The 12,937-nt window shown below is 39.2% G+C and overlaps 1 protein-coding gene across 1 annotated transcript in view; it reads right to left on the reverse strand.

Annotated features, from left to right (window-relative positions):
* Positions 1-5,668: 5,668 nt before the first annotated feature.
* LRRC4C (leucine rich repeat containing 4C) overlaps positions 5,669-12,937 on the reverse strand; it is an 876,636-nt gene continuing 869,367 nt past the window's right edge. Inside the window, 2 exon segments of the mRNA XM_032488484.1 lie at positions 5,669-7,613; positions 7,615-8,349. Of these exon segments, the coding sequence (XP_032344375.1) occupies positions 6,384-7,613; positions 7,615-8,307 (1,923 nt within the window). The 5' untranslated portion in view covers positions 8,308-8,349 and the 3' untranslated portion in view covers positions 5,669-6,383.

Raw genomic sequence — 12,937 nt, forward strand, 5'->3', positions numbered from 1 at the left:
AATTCTATGTTTATGGCTTTAAAATATTAATAGTTCTATATACAGACAAATGCTCTATTCAGGGGAAATTTGATTCATTAATTAAAATACACTCACATACCATTCTTTCAAGGCTCAGCAAATGAGAAAACAGCTGAAAGCACTTTCTAAGCTATAAAGCACACAGTTTTTATTTTTGAATTATCCTATGAATACCTAACGATATCCCACTAATTTGCACAAGCCCAGTTCATTTATGACATTCATCTAATTGTGGATTTTTATTCCTTAACATCAGTGCTTTCTCACTACTAAAATGGTCTTTAAATAACTACCACAAATCACCCTCAGGATTTATTATAAATTGAATTTTGTAAGAGTTTAATGATAACGTCAATAAATTGAAACCGTGTTGGCCAATAAATGAGATTTTTATCTCATTAGCACTTACTGTCTAATGAATAATCTATATATATATAGATATATATAGGCATTATAGTCTTTGATAGGAAGTATGGTAACAAGTTTATGTTCATAAAATTATATATATACATATATGATATATACTCTGTATCTTTTAAAGTATTTTTCAATATTACGAGTTTCCTGCTTTCTTCCTTTTTCTTGGAGGTAGCGGTTCTATTAATTATAATAAAAATATTGGATCTCCTAAGCGGAGTTTAAGAATAGAAGAAAAAAAAAAAGAGGCACCATTCCTACAATGCCTAGGAAATAATTTATTCACCTAATTGACTTGCTTCCAATACTGGGTTGACCTCCAGATCGGATAACTAAATGACGTGTAGTCTCAGTTTACAGCACTTCTAGGAAACCTGAAAACATGCTGAGAAATAAAAACCAGGGATAAAATATACTTCTACATAGAATAAAGATATGGCTTTAAAAAACCAAATGCAACTGAGTTCACAAAGGCTAGCATTACCTTTTTAAGAGTGACTTATTTGCAAGACTCTTGAAAGAATTTTAGGTGAGAATACATAGCTACATGACATTTTTATGGTCAGAATTAACTAAGCTTTATTCTTTAACATCCATTTCTGTTAAGAAATATCTTTATAAGCATGAGCTAGCCTGTTTACGGGCTGCTGGAAAGAGAAACTGTATTACTTCTCTCTTTCATTTTGTAAAACTTTATTTTTTAAAAATAAAACTAGCCATAGGACTGGGAAGTCCAATTCAACATTTGACTTTTGATGCTTTTTACAAGTTTTGTTAAAATTGATTTTTTTTGTAATGATTCCATTAGTAAAGAAAGCCATGATTTCCCTAGTATTGCAAATTATTTGATTTAAATTTTATAGTCGCTACCATAAAAAAGTATACAGCATTAAAAATATCATAATTAGCCTGGTGTGTGTTTTAATGTATTTAGTTCAGTTGAGGCTTCCTTTATTTTTTTTCAGAGAACTATGCGTTTTACAAAACTAGCAAATGTGTTTAAGTAGAGACGACGTTCTCTTTTATTTTTTACCACTTTTAATGTGGAACTAAGGGCTGAAAAGTCAGGAGATTTACTAATTGTTCTTCAGAAGCCTTCCTGATATAGAGACATAATGAATGGCAGGGATTCCCATAATGGATGAGTTTCCATTATGATTGCTGAGGGCTGGAGCGAGATGGAGATTCTGCCAAGTTCTCAGGGCTGGAGGACACAGATCAGAATGGGTTCTCCTGCCTCCACAGATACCAGCCCCTCAACTCCAAACGCCAGTGAGTCTTCTCCGTGGTCCAAGTAACAAGCCATATATTAGCTACTTCTGCCAACCAGATAGAGACGGGATTGGTGCCAGTTGGACAAATTCAAATTCAGCACTTCAGCATCAGATAGATAGCAAAGTTCAGCATTAACAACCTGGAAAATGAAATTCCTGGACCAAATATGGAAAGATGTTTTCACGGTCTGGAGTTCTGTAGAACTCTTGCTTTCTGTATTTCACCCAGGAGATACAAGAGTACCCTCATTTACTGAGCATTATCACATTTATAAAACGGTGGAATTTTTTCCAATATCATGTGTTTTCATTAAAAAGCTTAATTTACTGTCTATCTTGCAGCAATCCCCCTCCCTCTTTTTAAAAAAAAAATTCAATATATTCTGGGCAAAAGCAAAGGAGTATGGTCTTTTTTTTTTTTAACTGCTGCAAAGCACTTGTTTTACAGTTTAATTATATAACTTTATATTTGCATATATTTCTCAAATAATGTTAAGAAAGGTTGAAATCTCAGAAGTTTTTTTGGCAGGAACTTAAAGAAACAAAATGACAGGGTCTGGTATGTGTTGTAAGAATGCTTCATTCAGCGTCTAAATTTGGACCTTAATTGACAGTGCACTGTCAGTAGTTCTAGGAGATTTCTTGTTTCTCTCTTGGAGCCACATGTATCTCATTTTTTACCCTGAAAGAGCATGGAAAGACAACAACATCACAGCTGGTTTCTACCTAATACAGAGTTTGTAGAAATTCATATTTTCTTCTTATGGCAGAGAGAAAGAATAGAAGGTACCTTGATTTTTTTTCAAAGCAATTGTTAAGACATATTAATCTACAGTGATGTTTGTATAGAAATATGCTAATCAAATATAATGTGTATATAGTTTGAGAGGAGTTTTTTTTATAAGAAATTTGACTCTGAAAATATATTGTATGAGAAATGGACAAATGGCTTCCTAGAAGACCTTGACTCCTTACTAAGGCCTTCACATGTTACATCTGTGATATTTGATGATACAATTATCTTCAGTATCCTCATTAAAACTAGCAAGTTGAAGCACCAAATAAACAATTTGGCACATTATTTAAAAATCACATTGCTTCAGAGCACCACATACTCATCTGACTCTTCTAAGTATCTTGATGATTATCCCAAAAGGATGAAATATTCAGGGATTTTTTTTTTTTGCCTTGATCAATATTTACCTTGGAAATGTTGAATACCTTGGGGCCATCCACTTAATATTTTTTTCATGTTTTAGTAAATCCTGTTCTAGAAATGTCTTCTTCCTTTTGTAAATAACCCTTTCACTGTCATTTTCCAACAGATCTACATTCAGCATTTCATAGTATGCAAATATTATTTCGATAATCTCAAATAATATCCTGATTTTTAACTCTTTGATTGTAAGGCCTAAGAGCAATTCTGGACTAGCAATATTTTCTTCATCAAAAATAGAATTGATCAATGTTCCAATCATTGACCAATAATCCAACATTCCAATGACTTATTTCAATCTTTGGAAAAGATGATATTTGATTCCAGAATATTCAGAATATGAGGGAAAACAATTAAAGCTCCATCAGGGACCATGTGTGTGAATTATACCAAATTCTTCTAATATTTTGCCACCACAAATGTATTTAGACACATTCAAAATGAATTTAGGAGATCGAGGTGATAGCCAGGTATAAAAGAGTAAGATTCCTGAATAGGAAAATAAAAAAATGTTGGAGAAGCTTCCTTCTAAAAGCACTCTTGATGTTTTCACAAAGTAAACTGCATATCTCTAGTAGGAAAAATAGATATATACACTAAAATCATCATTTGGTTACTTTAACTTGGTTAATTGTAATAGCATGTTTTTGATGCCCATGAGTATTTAAGAATACTGCCATGTGGTTGCCTTTGGATAGAATTAAGAAAGCAAAGACATACAATTGTGTTCTCTTACAAGGGTATACCAGATGTTTAAAGAGTCACATGGGCTCTCTGCTGAACCATGGAAGTCCGCTTGTGTGATGGTCTTGAACACATCAGTGTGGCTATTGTACGGAGTCACCCAAAGCCAAATACATGATGCAGAGCAAATACAGATACTGCTAATCAAGAAAGTCTAGAATTCATTTTCATGTCTTTAAATACACAGGTATAGGACTCTACCCTTCAACCCCCAAACCTGCAGTGAGGACCTTCTGTCAAAAGTATTTCTAAATTTACTGTAAAGGTCAAATTTGGCTTAACCAATCTTTCATCAGTATATTGACTTTCTTACCTAAATGTTTAGTTTAAGTTCACCTTTCATTCTCTTTAGTAGAATTTGTCTAACTGCTCAGCCACCCCTCACAGTTAAGGGGAATGTGGTGTTGGGACTAACTCCTTGAGAAATATAACCTCAAATGAAAGAAGGTTTACAGTTAGCAAAGGGAGAGCTCAATGAAGACGAACCAAGTACAGAAGGCAGACTTCTTTTCCTTCTTGATTTATACCACTTTTCTTTGTATTAGCACATGATATTCCTTGGTGAACTGTTTTTTGTTTGTTTGGTTGGTTGGTTTCTAAGCTGATCTGCAGCTTAGAAATATATTACATACATTAAATTCTGAATAGCTTGACCAATGACAGCCAACATGTGTTTTCCTTCTTCTTGGGTCTTCTCCACAGTGAAAGCAAATGTGAATTGTGTTTCTAACACAGGGAGGTAGGAAATGAGGGTGGAGAAAACCATAAAAGACTTGGTGATCAGAAAAAAAGAGGCAAGATCCTTGTGTGGTCTCATTCATTTGCTCTCTCTTTCTCCCACATCTCTGACCTATTTTGCTAGTGACGATTGGTTTCTCACAGCTGGAGATCACAAAACCCGGGTGCGAGGTCCAGCCTGCGGAGTTATGTGTGCGTATCCAAGCTGCTCATTCATTAGGAGCTGGAGGGTTCTCTAATTTGGCCAACTCTTGTCTCACCAATGAGGTGGCAGGTGTCAAGGACCAGTAATAAGAGGTATGTATTTTCACGATGTGTCACATAGATAAAGAGAGAAGTCAGACACATACTATATTAAAATATCAGGAGAATGCTGAGGCACCAGTTACCAGAAAGTTTTTTTTTTTACTTGGAATCTAGTGCATGTTCTCATACCAAAAAAATCTCTCCAGTTCCTTGAAGAAACGTTGGTGAATTACCACTGTATTAGCCTGGCTATCTCTTGGTAGGCACCCATCTGCCACAGTAAATCCATACTCATACTTCCTTACAACTCTACACTCTGCATTTGGAAGGAGAGAATCAGCTCTTCCTGGAGGATGGGAGAAACCATGATCAAGGAGGTTTGGGTAATAACAATCACCTGATAATTTGAAACTCAAGGGTCCTGGTTTTCAAACTTCCACCTAACAGTAAACTTAGAGCTGGCCCCCAGTAGTTAACTGACATTTCTTTAATCATATACCATGTAGCTCATCAGTGATTCAAATGCAGGAACCAGGTCTTGCCAACTGTGTGTCCCTAACACTTAAATTGGTGTTTAACACATCAGAGGTCTTTAATGATTACTGTTGATTTGAACTGAATTTGCTAACACTCAGCACCAAAAGTGATTTTTCAACTTGGATAATTTAGAATACCTTTGCATCCTGTGGTTGTACGTCATCTAGTCAGCAGAATTTTATTTAGGAGACAGAGAATAAGTTATACTGAAACTTTCTTTCAAGTGGAATTTACTTCACAAAATCATTATTTTTTAATCTGAGCATTCTACAAAGGGTGACCCTAATGAGAAGGAAAAGAACACTAGAGCATCCTTGACAATAGATTGAAAAGTCAAGTCAACTAATGGAATAGGACCCTGTAGAGACTGGTGTTGTGACTGAAGAATATTGTAGTATCATCTTAGAAAGTAGGAAATCTGATTACCTTCAACTTCCTCACATTTGAGCCAGACTACAAATGAGCTGTGTCCAGGTACAGAAAAACCAACAATATTTTATTTATAATCTTACGTTTAGCTTTTGAACTACAAATTCTGGTTCTAGATTTGTTGAAAAGATCATGGGTTTTATAGATGCTCATATGTAAATTAATCTGTTGTTTGCTTATTTTTTTTTTTTTTCCTTTTCTTTTCCATTCAGTGGTCCTCCTCATAAATACAGAACAGGTCATTACATGAAAAATATAAGATCTTGCATTTTTTCCTTGCTCTCTCTTAAAAATCTATTCCTAATATTGCATTCCCCATTGGACTACTTCGTAAGGGCATGAGAGGGAGAAAAGAAAAGAGAAAAAAAAAAAAAGAAAGAAAGACAAATAGACTGGATCTCACCACTAGAATTCACCATAAAAATCTCAAAGTGTAACAGAATTCTTACAAAATTTCCTAGACCAGTTCTTTAGGGAATTGAGATCTCCTATGAAAAATATGGCAGTCGGGGAAGGCAGGGATGAGATGTGGGAAAACAATAAGTAAGTGCAGCAAAAACAGGTTCTGAGGAATACACATCATTTTGTCTGCTTTAGATCACAATAGAATTTTTAATAAATAAATTTCTTTTCTTTTTTTGTTTTTTTTTGTAAAGACACTTTTTTTTGAAACAGTAGATTTAGCCCAGTCATTTGTGTCATTTTTTTAATAAACTGTCTCTTTTTTTTTCTGATTTTTTTTTCCTGTAACTGTAAATGTTTTAGATTTGAGTCTCTTGTACATTGTCTTTAGAGTTCATTCGGATCAATAACGGTTCATGCACTGAACTGTGTATTGAATTTATTGTGTTAACTGTTGTTGTGTGGTTGAAGGGAGATTTGTAGGAGTTATAGTGATTGAGGTGCTCATGCTCAATGGCAGGCATGGGCAGGTGGCTTTCCATGGGTGTGTCTCCTGTAATCTCATCATCCACATTGATGATTTCCACAGTCCTTGTCGGGGCGTGATGGTTCTGCCGGTGGTGCTGCTTCCTCATCTTGTAGAAAATGACCAGCATCACTGCAGCCATGAGTGTGATGGCCACAAAACAGCCAATGATGATTTTGGTAGTCTTCATGACCTCATCAATTCCTGGGATCCCGCTGTTCATATCAGTCACGGGGATGGTGAATGTTTTCTCCGTGGACCTTGTGCTCTGTGGCGTGAGAGAGGTGGTCACGTTGGTGGTCTCCCAGTCGATCACTGGAGTGGGACCCACGTTAGTATCTGTGGTCCGCGCCTCATCCTGAGAAGGTTCCATGGTCTCTACAGTGACGGTTGAAAAGTAAGAGAAGGGGGTGGTGGTTGCTGCAGTAACATTCAAGGTGGCTGAAGCGGTGGCATTCCCAACAGAATTACTCACCATACAGGTATACATGCCTGTATCTTGCACGGTTACGTTCGTGAAGTTTAACGTGCCATCACTGAGCACGGCTATCCGCACTTTGTACGCCCCGTGCGTCATGACTGTTCCATTTGGAGTAATCCAAGATACGGAGGTCAGGGACGTGGAGGCCCGACATTTCAGCTCAGCTGCCATGCCTTCAGTGACATTGAGGTCCGCTGGTGGCTCCACAATCACAGGAGCGTAGCATGTGAAATAATTCTGGTCAAGCTCGCCAATGTACCTCCCTTTCAGACTGGGAGGAGTGTTACACCGGGCACAACAAGCGGTGTTGGAGGGGGCCATGTCTTTTATCCACCAGCTGAGCCACAGGATGTCACAGTTACAGTTCCAGGGGTTGTGATGTAAGTGTATCCGCTCTAGATGATGCAAGGGTGTGAAGAGGTCATGAGGCAGTAATGTTAGATTGTTGTGTGCCAGGTTGATCTCCACCAGTGACTGAAGGTTATCAAAGGCATTCCGTTCAATCACTTGAATCTGGGACTGGATCATCCACAGTTTTTGAAGGTGCATCAACCCCTGGAAAGAGCCAGGCCTGATGGCAGACTAGATGATTCCCAGAAAGATCCAACTCATCTAGTTTTATGAGTGGTGTGAGGTTAGGGATTTCTCGGAGGTTGCACATGGCAAGGTTCAAATACCGCAAGTTGGACAGACCTTCAAAGGCACCTTCTGAGATGTACGAAAGCCTTTTCAGTTCCCCTAAGTCTAGTCGGCGCAAAGAAGGGATTCTGTTAAAAGCATAAGAAGGGATGCTTTCAATGGGGTTGTTTCGCAGCCAGAGCTCCTTCAGTTTAGACAGATAAACAAAAGCTCCATTCGGGATGGTGGTAAGACGATTGTCAAAGAGTTCCAGCGTGTTGAGGTTTGCCAGACCATTGAAGGCCCCAATTTCAATTGTTCTAATGTGATTCCTACTCAACTGTAGGATTTCCAGGTGCCTCAAGTGTTTGAAGCTGTTCACTTTGATGATCTGGATTTGGTTCTCATGGAGGTTCAGCAGCCGAGTGTTGGTGGAGATGCCATCTGGAACCTCACGTAGGTTTTTCCGGACGCAAATCACTTTGCTGAACTGGTTGCTGCAGGAGCAGACTGAAGGGCAGGTTTGAGCCCGCACCAGACCGGCCACCACAAGAAGTTGAAGAGCCAGCAGCACCACAAGCAGGGGGTCAAATAAGGCCCTGTTAAACCTAGGACCTATCATTATCTGCTGTGGATGTAAGGTCATCTTGTTCAACATTCATAATTTATCTGGTGTTGGTCCTTCTGGAGTTCAAATAGTCTGCAATACAATAAGAGAGAAAAAAAAAAAAGAAAAAGAGTATTAGATCTCCACCATGTGTCTTTCTGGAGTCACTGTCAGTGAGAGAGTGGATCAGCTAAAGCCATCATTTCTCAGACTAAGAAAACAACAAATCTAACGTACTTTATTGAGTGATGTGGCTCCTGTTTATGGAGAAGTGTTTTTGTACTTTGAGTTTGCAGCCATCCACAGCCCACATTCCATCAGATGTGAAATCATGGAGAAATGGAAGAATGAGGTTGAGGGCCTCACTGTGCTGTTTCCCAACCACATGTGACCTGAATGCACAGGGACATCTGAGATGTACCCCACCATCAGGTTCAATGTCCAGACCAGACTGAAAAAGTTCAGAGAATAAAATTGGGGGGCTATATCCAATAAACAAAAAACTCTCTTGCAAAATGATGAATATCTGACATTTTTACTGAGGGTTAGTCTTTGTGCTAGGCACCAGAGGCCAGACTTCACAAACAATCCTATCCAAGAATGGTGACAAAATTGCAGGGCTCAATGCAAAATGGGAACGTGGGGTGCCTTGTTAAAAATCATTGAGAATTTCAAATCAGTTACAACAGAGCATTAAGCCAAGCATGGGCCCGTCTGAATCTGGGGTCCTTTGCAAATGCACAGGCTGCATACTCTCCCCATTTCTTATCTTTACAGCAGTCCTCTGAGGAAGGAACTGTTAGAGCCTCCACTTTCAAGATAAAGAAATTTAATCATAGGAGAAGAAACATGTATGAAGTCACATGGTTAGTAAGTACAGAGCCAGGGCTCAGACGTTCATCTTATTGGTTCAGGACATCTGATCTCAAACACTCCATGAAAAAGCTTCTGCAAGAATGATGGCAAAAGCAAAATATTTCTCACAATTATTTTTGTTAAAATACCTTCCCTCTGGGGGCAAACTCAGCTGTAAACACTGGCGACTTAACATAGGGTACCTGTGAAAATATGCCAAAATAGTGACATGCACAAATATACATAAATTTCTAGAGATTCTCCTATACAAAAACTCATGATAACATGGTCAACTGCTACCTATAGGCAGACATACCACAAATTAAATCATGTTCCATGAAACACAATGTTTATTTACAAAAAAGAATCTTAGTGTAAGAGGATTATTGTATGTATCATGTGCCTACTCTTAGTGATTTTGAGAAGATTTGTGGGAAGGGAAATAAAACAACTCATTTTCTGCATCTCTTCCAGCACAAAGGGAATGCCAAAGAAGCTTGTATTACCCAATATATGCCCCACTCAACTGGTTCATCATGGATTCGTGGATTGAGCACCTGTGTAATGACTTCGCCCAAATTTCTCATCTCAATAAACAGTGCCTCTTTGATGAATCTCTTAGAAACTTTTAAAAAAGGTAGAGGGTCACCACATCCAATTCAAAAAGTCACTAAGGCAATAATTTAGCATTTATATGTGTCACCTTGGGCAGGTTACTTATCCTGTCTCACTTACAAAATGGGAATGAGAATATTACATAACCTTTAGTGTTGGTGTGAGAATAAAATTAGTTACCATTCATAAAGAGCTTAGAAAAATGCCTTCCTTATGCAAAGAACTCAACAATGTTAGATGTTAGGTATTATTATTCTTACTATTATTGTTCTGTTGTTTCCCTTAGCCAGACATTTTGCTAAGTACTGGACATACAAAGGTAAAAGAGTATAATGCTCATCCTTGAGGGAATTAAAATTCAAAAGGTGAGACAGATGGGCAAATAGATGAAGAGCAATAATTGCTATGAGACCAAACCACACTGGCACAAGGGTACTGAAGTCAGAGCCACCCAATCTATGCTGGCAAATCAGGGATTTTCAAAGAGGAGGGTCATCTGATGTAGATTTTGTAGACGAAGTCGGTTAAGAAAGGAAAGAAGAGTGGAGGGACCAGCCTGAGACAAGTCACGAACACAGGAAGGATGCTAGTAACACCAAGGAACCATAAAAAGTTCCCCGTGGCAGGAGAATGGAAGGCCTAGGGAAAAGAACGAGAAAGAAGCTGGGAAGAGATCGGGTCCAGACTGGAGAGATGGGTATGTCAAACTTAAGAGCTCTCATTTTATTCTGTAGGTGACACGTTTCGTTTATAGAAAGAAATGCTGCCATCAGCTTTGTTTTTAAGAATGGTCATGTTAGACCAATACGGGAGGTAGAAAAGCTTTGGAGAAAACCGGCAGCAAGGAGACAAATTAGGAAGATCTTCCAGTTGCTCCAAGTGAGCTTTGGAGAGAAATCAATGCCAGAGACATGGGGAGCCTCTTGGCCATCACTTCCATGCCCATCCTCCACGGTCTTGAGGAGAGAACGGCTGTCTCCTCTTCAGGACATAACCCTGCTACCTGTAGTGAAGTTCTCAATGCAAATTAGCATTTGTGAACAATTACATTTTCATTGGGTACACAAGACGGAGAAGAGGCTCTTTTCCAATAATAGAAGAAGATGCTTTACTAGGAAAAGGCATCTGCCATTGGCAACCCTTAACATATCCCCACAGTCACAGAACTGCAGAAAGGGACTTGAGTCTCAAGAAGATGAGGTTTAAAGTCATTGATTGCTTTCTGGCTTCAGAGGCTGGTTTTTGTCTCCTTCCCTATGGCAGCAAAGGAACTTTACCAGTACCTTCTAAGTTGTTACTTTTTCTTTGGTGGCAAACCAATTTGCTTCCTTCCTCAGGGCTTTAGCAGCTCTGGGCTGACTTTCACACCATCCAGTACCATGACTGTCCCTGGGTCTGTTTCCGGCACCAGCTGTGAGCTTCCTGAGGACTGAAGCCATGTCTCAGGGTCTCTTTTTAGCCTACTGACAACACGGTACCTGTCATGTTGTAGGAACTAAATAAAAAGACTGTTGAAAATGTGCGAAACAGTTAATACCTAATTCCAACACTTTGCATGTGTGTAGTGATGTGTACAATGCATTAATCATGCTTTTTATTTTCTGTACTTTCTGATATTTTGCTTCCTGATCCTGGAGATTCCTGGAGACAGTAAAGGACTGGCCCACAGGCAGGCCTTCCATATTCAAATTAATCAGTCTGAAGCCTGTACCCCAACCACTGTCGGTATCAGGTTCTCAGGGGCTCTTACTCTTGGGCCACTGTCCCTCTGCCCTCATCATCCCAGGGCTAGATTCCAGGCAAGTAGGACAGCCCCTCTGTCCCAGAAGCCACTGCAATCATTCAGACCACAACAATGTGGTTGGGAGACTTCTCCTGAGTTAGGAGTTATCGTTCATTGTGAATTTAAACATGACTTTAAAAACCCTTGGATATTTCCATTTTAGGTAGAATGCTATTTAAATTGTCAGTGATCATGATCACTGAAAATTTTTCATTCATGTGATTTAGTGTTTTTTTGTTTATATACTCCCTTCTCCCCAAAACACATTTTTTTTTAAATTTAAGAAAGAAAAAGGAAAAAGAAAAAATAATGGCACATAAAATCTTAATGCAGTAACTGACCCATTTTTTTAGGGTTGGGGTCCTAGGGCCCTGCTCCATCATTCCTCCTCCCACTTCCCAGCCCATGACTCTCTCTGGAACCCTCGGGTCTCTGGCAGCCCAGGACAAAATAAGTGGTTGACTGGAAATAGCACAAATGTGAAAGAGTTGAGTCCTTATGTTAGGTAGTTAGATAAAGGGGGGCACTGGGCAGACAGGTGGAGAGGGAGGATGATCTGGAAGATGGTCGTGTGCCTGCCTCCAGCATAAAGGGGCTGTACCTCTTCTAAATGAGTGTCAGCAAAATACTGGTTAAAATCCAACAACCACCACTGCTGGGTAGCAAGAAGGACTTGACTGGACAGGCCCCAGTGCTCACTGTAATATAATTAACGTTGCAGTTTAGCTTCCCCCGCCCCCCACCAGGGGGAGGGTTGTTTTTTTCTGTGTACACCGTGGATAAGGACATGCACAAAGGGGCCGACCATGACTTAGCATTCCAGGGGCAAGAGCTGTCAATCAATCAAGAGACCACCTCTCAGTGTGGGTGTAAGAGAAAGGGGAGACAAAGACCCCTGCTTTCCCCCTTGGATCAGCCCACCTCCCCTTCTCGGAGGTGTACTTTCTTTTCCTAAATAAATCCTTTAAAATCTTTCGCGACACAACACTGTCCGTCTCCCATCTGTAATCTTATCTTTTGAATATGACAAGAACTGAGGTCTGTTTCCTTTCCTTCTGGGGTAACACTTACTCTGCCATTTGCTATTGTTTTCCCTTTAAAATAGGAAACAACAAAGGCAGCCGTGTCCCCTGGTCAAGAGAGACGACTGTGATGAAGACTTCCTGAAGTTATACGCCTGCTTGAATCTCCATGACCCTGCAGTTGGGAAAGTGACTTCACCTCTCTGTGATTCACCTTCTCTGTCTGTACAAGGGAAACAACATTGCTGCCTACTCAAAAAGGGTTTCGTTAGCACTGTCACATAATGTAGACAGTCACTGGCTAATAGTAATTTATAATAAATATTTAATACATATTAAAAATAAAGTGAATGGACACTCAGCTTCTTCCTCTGATAGACAGGAATAACAATAACCCCTATTATTC

This window comes from Camelus ferus, chromosome 10 (genome assembly GCF_009834535.1).
Source record: "Camelus ferus isolate YT-003-E chromosome 10, BCGSAC_Cfer_1.0, whole genome shotgun sequence".
In the NCBI taxonomy this organism is placed as follows: Eukaryota; Metazoa; Chordata; class Mammalia; order Artiodactyla; family Camelidae; genus Camelus; species Camelus ferus.